Here is a 13999-nt window from a genome sequence, read left to right on the forward strand (position 1 = left end):
TAATATAGATAGCACTAGAAAACATTGCTATAATGTATAATCAATACAATACCCATTAATCAAACCTAAATATTATGCACATAATTACTAATGCTACTTTGTCTTTTGGTTTCACCGCACGTCTGTATCGTTCTTGTCTATAAAAAGTTTGATTAAATTTTATATCAAATTTCTTATTTTCATTATTCAGGAGGCTCTATTTTGAGTACCTTGCTAACTAACTTGTTATTATAGGGAAAGGATGGTCCATTCTGATGTGTAGAATACGTGTTTTAAGGTGTTACTATAAAGAAAAGAAGTCCCTCACGCTCACACAACACATGGAAAATGAAACCCCACTCAAGAGGAAAACAGCTATACCATGAGGGGCAGTGAAAAATAATTTTAAGGCTTAAAACAAATTTTTCCAAGAGTATGTTATACACTAATAAGCAATTACACACACACACACAAGAAAAAAAAAAGACTACTGGTTCAGTAACTGAATTATTTAAGCCTGATCTAACGAAAGGTTTAGCAAAAGAATTTTCTAATTGGTCACTAAGTAATATGTCATAATACAGTTTGAATTAATGAATAACTCCAATAAACAATTTAGTTCCATGCTTTAATAACCAAGATGTTTTTAGTGTCAATGCACTTAACACTTCTAATCCTCCTTTCAATGAATTTAGGATTTTGTGATTCAATGTAAAAGTCTCTTATTAAATAATCCTGACTTTATAGAGTCGTTTATTCGAAATCCAAGCAAATAAGGTTGTTCACGGTATTACTAGAGCTGTCTTATTTCATCACAACTCTCATATTTTTTATCATGTATCTCCTACTTTATACTCTTTGATCATGAGTAAAATGCAGTAATTTTTCCTTTGTTAAAAATAAAATAAAATTAACAGAGATGTTTTTCTTTGTTGAAAATTGATTAATAACAATGTAAACAAAAAAAATATACGATCATCCAACTCTTCCTCACCATGATATAATTTTTTCATCTCACTTTCTATAATATCTCATAGTTATCTAAGTTGTGAGATATGACTAGACGTATATTCGAACTAATTTTTAATATCTCATCAAATATCTACGGTGCGAGATATGACTAGACATATCCAAAGTATTTTTAGAAGCATAATTAATAGTAAGCATCTTGTTTTCTTTTTGGTAAACAAATTTAAACTCTACTTCTTTAGTAAAATAACATTTTTTAAAATAACATTTTTTTTTGTGCGTCGTGATCTTTAGTAAAATAACTTGAGAAATAGTAGGTTTGCAAATGATATTGAATGATATTTTTTAAATGCTTATAAAACAATTAATGAATAATAAAAATGAGTGATTATACTTAGGGGTGTTCGCGGTTCGGTTTGGATCGGTTTTGAGGTAAAAAAATCAACCGATCCAAAATAAAAATCATGTGAGGTTCGGTTCGGTTTGGATGATTATGTTAAAAAAATCCGAACATATCCGAACCAAATATATGCGGTTTAATTTGGATCGGTTTTTGGATATCCAAAGTGTAACATGTAATTTTTTTATTGATATTAATATTACTCATACACAATAAAATAATAGGTTTGATACAAAATATGACACAAATTTATTTAAAAAGTTAACATTACACAATGAAAATGATTGATTATATTTGAAATAGATGAAGTTGTAATAATATAGATTAAATTAATGCAATATATAAGATTAAATACCAATAAGTAATATATTAATGCAATATATAATACTAATAAAATAATAAATAAGTATAAAAATTTACTTTTGCGGTTCGGTTTTGAAAAGGCAATCCGAAATCCGAAATCCGATCATAGCGTTTTTTCCAAAACAACATCCAAACACATCCAAAAATATTCGGTTTTTTGCGGTTTTCGATTTTTTTTTGATCGGTTTGCGGTTTTATTTTGAATCGGTTTGGATTTGAACAACCCTAATTATACTTCATTTAAATTATACAATACACGTATCAAAATAATTAACAAAATTTACTCAGAAAATAATTAATATTGTTTTCTGCAGGGATAAATAAACAAAAGGAAAAAAACATTGACAACTAGACATATTGATCAGTCTGGTTGAAAAAAGATTCTTACAGGTGATCACACCACACCACAGACCACATTACACATGTACATTTCTACTACTATTCATCACTTTATGCATCTATATATACCACCCTCACTTTGATCACTCCTCATCTCACTCACTAGCATTCTTAATTTCTCTCTTCATTGTTCATTCACACACCCTTAAGTTCATTTCAATCCCTCTCTCTTTTCCAAATGGCCAGTGTTGAGGTAAAATAACTCAATAAGATACATAGTTACTTTGTGACTTATATAATTTTCATTTGTATATATATTCCTTTCATTAGTCTACGTGTAATATAGTTCTTACATCAACACGATGAAAATCGAAGCTTACTAACACTATATTAGAGCTATTTAATTTTTTTAATTATTCATATTTTGTTTGCTATGATTAACTATCGACCAATCTACGAATCAATTTGATCTTCCTTTAATTCCCTCTAACGTGCGATCTACAAAATTGTATATATAACTATATAAGCACTTGATAAATGATCGCTACATCACAAAATAAATATATATATCAATAGATCATAGTTGCCTACAACACAGTATCACAGATCAAACACCATTTTATTCTTGTATACAAAACAAAGATTGTGGATCAATAACTTAAGTTTTTATGGGACTAAGTAACTAGCACTACTTTAAAGTTCTATTAATGTAATATTAATTAACCTAATGTATTCTTAACAGATTATGATATTTAGTTATTTTGATTATTTGATATTTCATTTGTTTGTATACTACAAGATTTTTTTATAAATGAAGATGATAATTTCAGGTTGCACAAGTACCACCACCAACAACAGTGCCCGAAACAACACCGGAGGTGATCAAGACAGAGGAAACTATTCCAGAACAACCAGCGACCGAAGTTCCTGCTCCAGAACAACCAGAAGCTGAAGTTCCTGCCACAGAAGTACCAACAGAAGAAACAACGGAACAACCAACAGAAACAACAACAGAAGAAACTCCAGCTGCTGTAGAAACACAAGATCCAGTTGAAGTTGAGACCAAGGAAGTGGTAACAGAAGAAGCCAAGGAAGAGAATTCAGAAGCACCTAAAGAAACAGAGGAATCAGTTGAAGAAGTGAAGGAAGAGGCTGCAGCAGTAGTGGAGGAGCCTGTAGCAACCATTGAAAATGAGTCAGAAGCACCAGCAGCAGTAACTGCTGAGGAAGAGAATGTGAAACCAGTTGAGTCAGTTGAAGCTCCAGCAGCAGAAGAAGTTCCAGTTGAGAAATCTGAAGCTTAAAACAATGGAGGGTGTGTGAATGGAATTGATAAAAATGAGAGATTAAATTAATGGTTCTAGTTGTTTGGATCGGGTCTACCATTTTGCATGTCGAGGTTGAAAAGTTTTCTATTATTATTTCTTTACTTTCCTTTCCTTTATTAAAGTTTATTATTGTTGTTATAGTAAGTCTTTGGAAGTGGTTATTCATATGGAGGGTATAGCTATCTACATCAGTTATGTATGGAACTTTGCTCCATGTCAGCATATATATACATGCTGAATGGTGGACATGTGAAATTCTATTCCATGAGTTGTGTATTGAAGTGATCAGCTATAAGGTGTTATGGTTCTTGGGAAGGTTACATGAGTTTTTCATGGTGTGTTCCTGTGTTTCTCTAGATTTGAATAAATGATATTTACTTTATTTTATACTCTCGTCTTTGTCCCAACAATTTATCATCTTATGCATTTATTTGGTTATGAATCGGTATACTACATAGCTCTTAACAAAATATGCCTAAATATTTGTTCTTTATACGGTCGAGGATCCGGAAATCATTAGAGTTGAAACGGAAGCAAAAAACTGGGTCAGTAAAACTGTTAGTATGTGAAAATGAATATGACATCAAAACTTCTTTCCTTCAATCCTGTTTTCTTGACTCTTGACCCCTCATACAAACACTTCACATAAGATTAACGGCATTGCCACCCAGAATCGATTTGAGAGACAAAACTAGAAAGCCTTCACATATTATCATATTGACAAAAAAAAAAAAAAAAGGAATAATCCTATCCAAATGTACAAAGGTGACTACCGGTATTTCTATGTGCAATAAAAAGATTCAAAACCACTTCTAACCAAATTACAGGTGTATTCTATTCACCGTTATGGAGTACCGAAACTGCAGCTGATGTGCTCTTGAGTGATGATTCCAAGGCGATCTTGCATGATAGCCATAGAAGAATATGGGGGAAAGCACAGCTTGTAAAAGCATGTGTGAGATGAGGGCAAGTGATTATCAGGTTTGCTGGATTTGGAAATTAATAGAGTCGAATTCAAGCCACGGAAACCTTCAACTGGTAAATGTTTCACAGATGTCCAAAAGAACAGAAGAACTTTCTTTTGCTCTGCCGACATTCTCCCGACGATCTGCCAAGTTTTTGACAATAGAATATAATGTTAAAAAAAATTAAACACCGAGTAGCCACATGCTTCAATAACCACATAAAAAATGTTACTATTTGAAGGCATAAATGAACTAAAGGGAGACATTTATACAAATGAAGCAAATCAAATCTTGAACCTAAAGTAATAGGGCTAGAACAAAAGGAATAATTTAAACACACAGATTATAACTCTAGCATGACTACCAGGCACATAATTTCAAAAGTGGTTTATGTGAAACAAGGCACATAATTTTGTCATGGAATATGAAAATAAATATAATAAACTTAAACTCGCCAAAGAATTTTAAAGTGCAGGAAAAGGGGGGAAAATAAAAATCAGTGAAGATAAAGGTGAAGCCAATGTGATTCCATAAGATCAGTATCCTACATACCTTCCAAAACCAAGATATCTGATGATCATTCTCTTTATAGCCATGGTACTTGGTATGTGCCTTCCAATCTTCAACAGAAATGGCATTCTCACTCCCATGCAGCATCCAATCAAAATCTTCAAGGTCTAAAAATTGAAAGAACTCGAGCCTTGAGCAAGATAAAATATCAGCAAAACCTTGGGCAAAATGTGATACCTGCTTAGATATGGATGTCACAAAACGATTCTGTATGAGAAGATGAACATACTTCTCCCTGTTCTTACTATCCACAACAAGGCTTTCTCCCCCAGGGCAGAGCTCAATCAATTCCCTGTGTCCTAATTCTTCTACCTCTGTAGAAAATGTCAGTCCTAATGCATCTGAATCAATATAATCAGCATCCATCTCCAATATTTGCTTGCAGCTACTATACATTATAGGATCGGCATCCCGAATATCTTCTAAAGTAATAATATAGTTTCCAGCCAATTGCTTGAAAAACACACGATCAAAAACAATACCCACGTGCACCTTCTTCTTCAAAGCTAATGCAATAATACGTCCAGAGAGGATGAAGTACTTTAGGTGCAGAGAATTTACCTTAGATGCTGCAAACAAGTAGAAGGAGAGTATACTAAATAAATATGATTGCACAGAAGCTGTTCAATAACATCTATTGATATAAATATATGGTAAAACACGTCGATACTTAAGAAGTAAGTTGTGTTCAACCTTTGAACTTGCATTTTGTTTTGTTGGGACTTAACATATTAAGTAATTATTTTGCAGATGATTTTTACACCCTTGAACATTAGGTCAACATTTTAATACCCTAAGAAATATCATTTTGTAAACATTCTATAAATCTCATCAAATTTATGTTTCTTTTGAAAAGACACGGAAAAATGTACTTGTCATCGAAAAATACTTGGAATGCAAGGTAAACAGAAGAGAAAAATTAAGCATTTGGATATCCAGATAAAACTCACCAGCATTAGGAAAAAACCTCCTGTGGTCATTTGGACATGCCACAAACAGAGCATTTTTTGGATTAAATATTTCCCGACACACCAAAACAAACCACTCCCTTAGTACACCCGGTCCTGTAGCTTTCTCATTCTTGAATGCCATAAATATTCCACCCTGCAGAGATTTAGCCTTAGCTCGAGACATGTACTCAAAAGATTCAGCCAAAACCTGAGACCTGTCAATAAGCATCTCATATCCCGATATTTCATCTTTTGAGTCAGGGAATAGCATCAACGCCAAATGCCTCCTGGATTCAAAATCGGTCACAATTTTGTTCTCAAGAAGCCATCGATGATCATCGGTTTTCTTCACGTACTGAACAATCATATGAGGTAGCACATTTTTTCGATGCAAGAAAAGTCCCCAAAACTTTTCTTGTGCACCGCTATAGAACTTAGAGATGTGACACAGTTCCTTAAGAATTATAAGATAATGGGACCACCCAATATGGATAACATCCCCTTTTCCTTGTTCCTTCTTAACCAAGCAATCTTCCATGACTTGAAGGCACTCGTCCATTTTGCTCAATAACTTAATAAATACAATATGAAGTTGATCAGGTACTCCTGAAAACAAGGGATCCTCCTCATAGCAAATATCATAATTCAAAGATTCATCGGATGTTTCTTGCTGCTCGGCAAATCCCATCCTCAAAGGGCCACAGAATTTAACAAAATCCAAAACAACTTTGTACGAAATCCCCTTGGCAGTGTCACAATTCATACTCAAATCCAAATACATCAACAACTCGTCTGCGATATCGTGAACACAGTCAACAACTCCTCGAAGCAAAACCTTCATATTAGGATTGTTAATGGGGACACCACCAACGAGCGTCAGCAAATTTCCAAAACCATCCCGACAACTAACATACAAAGGATCATCACAATTAAACCCTAACCCTCTAAACAATTCACAAAAATCCAACAACATTTCAAGGTAGAAACCCTGCAACTTTTTGCACTTCAATTCTAAACAAATTTCGATGAAACTTTCAATAGAGAAATCAGCAATATTCTTGTTACGTGCAAACGGGGACATGTAGAGAGCTACCAACAGAGAAGGAATTTTCATTAACTTGAAAACATAAAAACATTCAAAATTATTCATGTACTTTGCAAAGTGATTATGAATAATCATGGAAGCACCATTCAGCGATTCGCCTCTACAGAGGTTGAGAATCATTGAAACAATATCATCTGTAGAATTCCACACTACAGGACGCCCTATACTCTTCAATTGACCAACCAATTGAAGATTGGCGTCGTTTTCGATGCCGCATTCGCTGAGACTCTGTTGTTGCTGAAGCTGTTTTCCATTGTAGATCAATCGTTGATGTTCAATAGGAATTTTGGTTTTGGATGAAATTTGTTGGAGAATAGATTCCACTGTGTCTTCTCTTGAAGCGTGGATGACTATGGTGTTACATTTCCACATCATGCGAACGAAGAATTGCAACGGTAACGACGTCGTTTTGCTGTCGTTGAATTTGAGCTCCGGGGAGTGGTTGCTGTGGTGGTCGGCGGTGGCCCCATTGATGCTCTGTTGGTGGAAACAACCGCCGGCGATTGTTTTAGTGATTGATGACATTGACGTTAGCCCTCACCGCCGGCAACGCGGTGAATGAGAGTGAGAGGGAAGCTAAGATATCGGTGACGGTTATTGACTTGAGTGATGAAAAAGTGTCATGCAATGAAAGGTACTACTACTTATTGACAACTTTAACCTCATCGGTAGTTAACTGCCGCCGGATTCTTTTCCTCGGCAGTTAACTACCGCCGGTTCAATTCCAGCGGCAGTTAGCTGCCGCTGCGATCTTGTTTCTCCAAAACACCACATTTCATCTGAGTATGCTGCAAAATCAAACAATGCATGTAAAAAAAACCATAAATGTGTGAATGAAAATGATAAAAGGAAAGATGATAAAAGGGAAAAGGCTAAAAACAACAAAAATCATTCAAATTTGGCACATATTTTATGGCTTCTTTTTTAGTTTTTAAGAGGAGTGGCGATGAGAGAGGTGCTCATACCATTGTATGTTTGAACCATCTAACTTCATACCATCAACCTTCTCTCTCATGACCACTCATCTTTTAAACTATCTACGCCTCCGCATTCAATTCAAAACAAAAAATAAATTTAAGTAGGAAGTGTTTAGTTTGGTTTTTTTTTTTTAATTTTTAAGAGGAGTGGTGATGAAAAGGAAGGTTGATGGTTGGATTTAGGCAAGTGTACCAAATCGTTTACTAAGTAATAAAGTGATAAGTAGAGCATCGTATCCACATGGATTGTCGTTTTAACTAAACAATTCACGTTACTTATTTAGGAACAATAAAATAAATAAAAGATAAGGGTTTAGAATTTTGCAATTTAATCTGTTTGCAACAAAGTAGAGTATACCAGTTTCATTGCAAAATGTTAGCGGCAGTTATAATTCTTCGAATCCCCTTATTTAATTGTTGGAATTACGTAACAATCAAGTCTTATGCATGCTATTAATCGTTATCTATCTAAGTGATGAGTTTGTGGGGTTTTACTACATATCAAATGTCGAGTTGCACCTGCTGATCACGTGTGAGGTCTTACTCTCTCAGAGATATGAGTTCATTCCCCTCTAACTGTCAGTTGCAACCATTACACTGATATGCCTACATGTTTAAGTGTTTAGGGTTGTCAGTCATATAGAGAGATACACTTACGCGCGAAGGTTTTCGTGTAGGTTCTTACTTTCTCAGAGATATTTGAAACAAAGACTGATGATAGGGTTCCTAAATTCAAAGTATCCTAAAGGTTCCCTCGTCTATTGAATCTTAGAAACACATATCACACTCTCCCTCTAGGTAGTTCAACAAATGGGCAACCCTATCAGCGTCAACCTTACCAAGATAGAGGAAAATGAAGTTACTAGGCTAATTTAAGTCGCGAAGTCACTTATTCGACTAATTACTAACTAGTTACTTCCTGATTGGAGTAGGTTTGCACCAATATTAGGTATGTCACCTCCCTAAGTACCTTTATCTCAGGGTTCTGCTCTATGGCTTGTTTCCCTAGTTACTGATCAGTTACTTCCTGATTAAGACAAGTATAGACCAATATTAGGTATATCACTTTCCTGAGTACCTATGTATCAGAGTTATGATTCAGAGGAAACAAATCTTACGCACGACAGTAAAATTAAATAACATAAAGAAAATAATCGAATAAAGACTTTAAAATAAATAAATTATCCAACAACTAGAATAGATGTTCATCTTAGAACCCTAGCCTAAAAAGATTTAGTTACACATGGTAACTAAAGACAAATTAAAAAGAAATAAAACATACTCTAGAGATTTGGAGTAAGGAGAGAGAAACTCCTCCACGAGGGCTCCTAGTGAAATATAAATTAGAGACTTAATTATGATCGCTATAAATATCCACAATTCTTTTTAGTTCGTAAATTTTATTTTTTTAGTCCTTGTGACATATTTTTAACATTTTTATGGACCAAAATTGTTAAATGTAAAATTTTACCAGAGATAAAATGTTTGTCGAAAATTTTACAATGACTAAAAATATTGACAAACTAACAAATGCAATTTTTTTAAGGATTAAAAATGAAGTTATAGCTATTTAAGGGTATCATTAACTTAATGCAACCTTGAGTAAAAATGGTATGTGAAAAATTGATGTATTTAATTTAAAATCAAGATCAGATAAATTAAATTTCAAAAACCTTTTATTGCTTATACTGTATTGCAGGGATAATATGTGTCTTTTTTCCCTTCCATTTTTATACATTATTAGTAGAAAGATGTGTTTAAAAAAAATTATTAGCAGAAAGACAGATACTGATATACTTATATATTCGATTTTTTGATGCGCTTAATCGTATGTAAAAAAATATTAATATCGATATATATTATTCACTAGCGAAAACACAGGCACTCACGTGTCCGTCTTGCCGCTATTTTTATTGCGCTAACATTTAAAAATTATGAACGGTGTTTTTTTATTTTTATTAAAACTAAAGATATAAATGTTTGTTGATTTAAAATTATAACAAATCAAACTAACCATGATTATCCATTTCAATGATACCAATAATATAACAAAAAAATATAATCTAAATTCTTATTTTTTTTTAATGACACCAACAACAATCTTTATGATAGAAAAAGTTGTTTAATGGTATAATTGGGTTAATGAAAAAGTCATCTAGTTTGTTACACGTTTTAAAGGATAAAAGATAAAGGAAAAAACTGGACTTACATATACTAAAAAAAAATCGTGTTTGTTACACTTTTATTTTAATATTTGAATTTACTTTTATCTATTTATTATGTGTTATTTGTATTGAAAGTTGATGATAATTTTGGAAAGAGAAAAAGTCGGCCCAAAAGAGCCGATGTTATTTTCTTTATATATATATATATATATATATATATATATATATATATATATATATATATATATTTTAACAAATAAGATTAAAATAAACTCTTTTGTTTTTATTTTAATTTACTGAGATTTTTTTAATTATTAATTGAAATTTCATTAACACAAAAGTGTTAATGAAAAAGCCATTTCAAAACCATGTATCCCATTTATATATTTTATTGGTGCTAACACTCCGGTTTCGAGGCAAAAGAGACCCTAGTAATCCGGAGTTAGATTGCAAGGGAAGTAAAATATGCCATGGATTTTCCCACCCAATAATCAAACTTGGATTCTCCAGATTGATTTGTCATTTGCTAGAACTCAATCACTTGGTTATCTCATTTATAAATAGGTATAGATTTAAACAATTTATATTTACTATTTTATCATTTTTATTATAATATTTAAATTCTTAATTAAAAACAAAATAGCTAAATCAAATTAAAATATAAATCATGCAATTATAATAGAAACAATACTGGACAATATAAAAAGAGATTATTTTAATCTAATTTACTAAAACTATTTGATCATAGTATATGTAGACATTGATATCTTTTGTGTATACAATTAAACGCAATGGAATATGCTCGTCTTTTTGTTATTTACATATATAAGCTAAGGTTACAAGTGGTATAAAATACCAAATCCGTCTCTGACATCTTAAGGCTCTCTTAAATAAGTCCTTGAGATTATAAGTATTTTGAAGAGGTCTGCGATTCTATCAAAATTTACTCATTAGTTCTTCAATAGGAATGTTAGGACTAACGTCATAATAAGTGACTAAATATAGAGATCAAATTGATCATAAGTGGTTAAAATTTAGAGTCATATCACATAGTCAATAGTAAGTGGTTAAATACAAGGTTCGTCTCTTTTAAAAAAAAAAAGGTTCAACTTAACATTTTAATAGAGTTAGAGATCATTTTTTTTCCTAACTCCCGGGTAGAGTTTATTAGGCGACAAGCGAATTCGGCGGCTCATGCTCTTGCAAGAGAAGCCATTTCCCTAGCTAGTTCCACTACTTATTATGTAATCCCAAGTTGTATTGAACACATTATCATTAATGAAATGCTATAAGCACTTTTCTCTAAAAATAAATAAATAAATAGAGTTAGAGATCATTTAAAAAATTTCATAATCTCACTTACCACCTATTTGAGTGTTTCTTGAAAATTTAAAGCTGATTGATCATTTCAAGAGTTTGATTTAGTGGTAAAAATATGTGCCTTGTCATGTAGTATGTCTTTAAGATAAATATAAATATTTTTGTAAGTACTCCATTTGTCTCTAAATAATAGTCATTTACACTGTGTTTGGTTGAGGTGAAATAGGAAAGAGAGAAAGAGCAGGCAGAGAAAAAGGAGAGAAGTTCAGAACTTCTCCTGTTTGGTTGCAAAGAGAAAGAGAGAAGAGAGATAAAAACATGTGGGACCCACGTCTGTTTTTAGTCTCTCCAAAGTAGCGAAGAAGCATAGAAGAAACCCACTTTTTATTTTTATTCCACTAATGCCCTTGTGAAATTGTTGCAAGTTTGCAACATGGACAAAAACGGAAGCATGGTGTGATTAGTGATAATGTGTTCCTTTCCTAATATACAGTGAGTAAGCAAACTTTTTAAATTTACTTAATAATTGATTGATTGAATTACATAAAAACTATAATCAGTTTAACTTAATTCAGTTAAACTAATTAGTTTAATTTAGCGCAAAAAAATAATTAATTTAATTGATATAAAGTTAAAATAAATAATTTAATTAATTAAAATAAATTTGAATAAAAGGTTAAATAATTTAATTTTTGACAAAGATTAAATAATTTAATAGATTTTTTTATTGTAGGGGTATCTTAGTACTTTTATAAATAATCAACACTTCTCTCTCTTCTATCTCTCTTTTCTCTCTTATACCAAACAACACATCAAATCTACTCCATTTCTCACATATTTCTCTCTTCTCACTCTCTCTCTCACCTATTTCTCTCTTCACAACTTCTCTTCCAAACCAAACACACCCTTAAGGTTTATGCACGATTATTAAAGAAAGAGAGGTGCTAAATGGTACAGGTGCTTTTTAACGAAATTTAACGATGATTTGTTTACCATGCTATAGGCAACATATCTGGATTATCTGCTCATTTATTTTATTAAAAAATTGGAGATTAAATTAAACAAATACTACCACTAGATTAAAAACAAAATAAAAAATTCAACACGCTTTATAGAAATAATAATAATAAAGATAAAGATAGTGATCATGATGACGATGAAGTCCACTGGATTAGCAAAAAAGGTGTTATGAGATCAATTTATTTATTTATTTATTTTTTTTGATAAAAACAAAACAATATTGATTCATTCAAATCGATAGAATACATCAGAATCAAGATCGCTAAAAACCTAAAGGATGAATCTGTGAACAAACTCACAACACCCAAATTAATAGCATACAACGGCAAAATGCCTACAAATAATATGAGAAAATCTAAATCACCAGAATACTCTTGCTTCTGGATCTGCAACGTTGACGTCCAAATCATTGATTGAATCTGTGATTGACTGAAGCTGATCTCTCAATATGAACCAACGAACACCGCAACAAGATGCCAAATCAAACAACGCCGCACAAGACGACGAACAACACAAGGTCGCACTCAGACGACGAAATCACAAAAAAAACACAAAAGAAAACGCTTGATATTTGTGAAAATCACTTATTTAGATCGAAAGAAAGGGAAAAAAAGATGCAGAGGGGTGATTTTAGGTCAAAAAATAACCTAAAATCACCCCTCCTTGATAAGTGAAAGAGAATGAAACTTAGAGAGAAGTTGGAGTTTCTCTCACTAAAAAAAATAGGGCTAATCTAAGAGAATTAAGTAAAATTGATCAATTTATTTTTTAGAAACCGACAAAATAGGTATATGGCACAAAAAATCAAATCAGTGTTCAATTTGCTTCTTCTACTAGAACAAAAAAATCCAGGCATAAATTCAAAAAAAAATGCGGTTAAATTCAAAAGAATAAATCCAGGCATTGCTCGTCCGTGAAAATTCGTAGTCACTTTGACCGTACTATGTATCATTTTAGATCGTACCTGATCAGAAGGTGACTGCCGGTGCTTTGAATGCGGTGGTTGTGACGGTGGTGGAATGCGTCAGAATGCTTCTTGGAGCGAATGGGGGGTGTGTACCTGCAGGCACTCCGACGCTCAAGTCAGTAGAGATCAGAGAGTGAGGGTTTAGAGGGAAGAGAGATTCTACCTTGGGGACTGCAGTGAGTCCCCTATTTATAGAGGTGGAGGGCTGCAGAGCCGTTGTAGTGGCACACCTGGCTCTGGCGGTTACGAAATCGAGAGAAGTGTAACCGCTAGAGAGTTTATTGCAGGAACATGCAGAGAGATGTTGTGGCTCGTTTGAACCGGTCTCGCTCGCTCCGTGCACCCCCCTCGCGGAGAATGGGTGTGTCGCAAGTAAAGTAGCCAAACGTGGAGTTTGGGCTTTGGATTGTATTGGGCCTAAGTAAATGGGCCAAAGATCCTTTTGGCCGGTCCAGAACAGTAGCCCCCCAAGTCGTTGCTCTTGATCAAGAGTGATGACTTAAGTGTGGGCGTTTTGATCGTTCGTGGTCGGTCATGGAAGGAGATTCGTTCTAATGTGCTCTCCTGTTTGGAGTGTGGAAT

At 33.1% G+C, this 13999-nt stretch overlaps 2 protein-coding genes across 3 annotated transcripts; one reads left to right on the forward strand and one right to left on the reverse strand.

The window, feature by feature from the left end:
- The first annotated feature begins 2202 nt into the window (after positions 1-2202).
- On the forward strand, positions 2203-3765 carry LOC146944724 (Vacuolar calcium-binding protein-like protein). The gene is made up of 2 exons (XM_085743081.1): positions 2203-2303; positions 2881-3765. The coding sequence occupies exons 1-2, from the start codon at positions 2289-2291 to the stop codon at positions 3352-3354; spliced, it is 489 nt and encodes a 162-aa protein (XP_085599207.1). The 5' UTR covers positions 2203-2288; the 3' UTR covers positions 3355-3765.
- Positions 3766-3936: 171 nt separating this feature from the next.
- Positions 3937-7623, reverse strand: LOC146944725 (E3 ubiquitin-protein ligase UPL5-like). Of its 2 annotated transcripts, XM_085743080.1 has the most exons (4): positions 5864-7623; positions 5091-5482; positions 4896-5020; positions 3937-4486 (listed from the first exon to the last, which is right to left on the reverse strand). In XM_085743080.1, exons 1-4 carry the CDS (start codon positions 7491-7493, stop codon positions 4426-4428), a joined length of 2208 nt encoding a protein of 735 aa, XP_085599206.1. In that variant the 5' UTR covers positions 7494-7623; the 3' UTR covers positions 3937-4425. The 2 variants fall into 2 exon arrangements, with proteins under 2 accessions (XP_085599206.1, XP_085599205.1); XM_085743079.1 differs by having other exon boundaries at positions 4896-5482.
- Between the last annotated feature and the right edge of the window lie 6376 nt (positions 7624-13999).

This window comes from Medicago sativa, chromosome 2 (genome assembly GCF_051527215.1).
Source record: "Medicago sativa cultivar Bolivia chromosome 2, Bolivia_mono, whole genome shotgun sequence".
In the NCBI taxonomy this organism is placed as follows: Eukaryota; Viridiplantae; Streptophyta; class Magnoliopsida; order Fabales; family Fabaceae; genus Medicago; species Medicago sativa.

What these genes read in the sequence shown, in the direction of transcription:
- LOC146944725 (XM_085743079.1), bottom strand. Translation starts at nt 7,493, where the DNA reads ATGTCATCAATCACTAAAACAATCGCCGGCGGTTGTTTCCACCAACAG. An exon ending in GAGGTTTTTTCCTAATGCTG is followed by an intron (nt 5,483 to 5,863) that starts GTGAGTTTTATC and finishes ACTTGTTTGCAG; the next exon opens with CATCTAAGGTAAATTCTCTG. An exon ending in AGATATCTTGGTTTTGGAAG is followed by an intron (nt 4,487 to 4,895) that starts GTATGTAGGATA and finishes AAAACTTGGCAG; the next exon opens with ATCGTCGGGAGAATGTCGGC.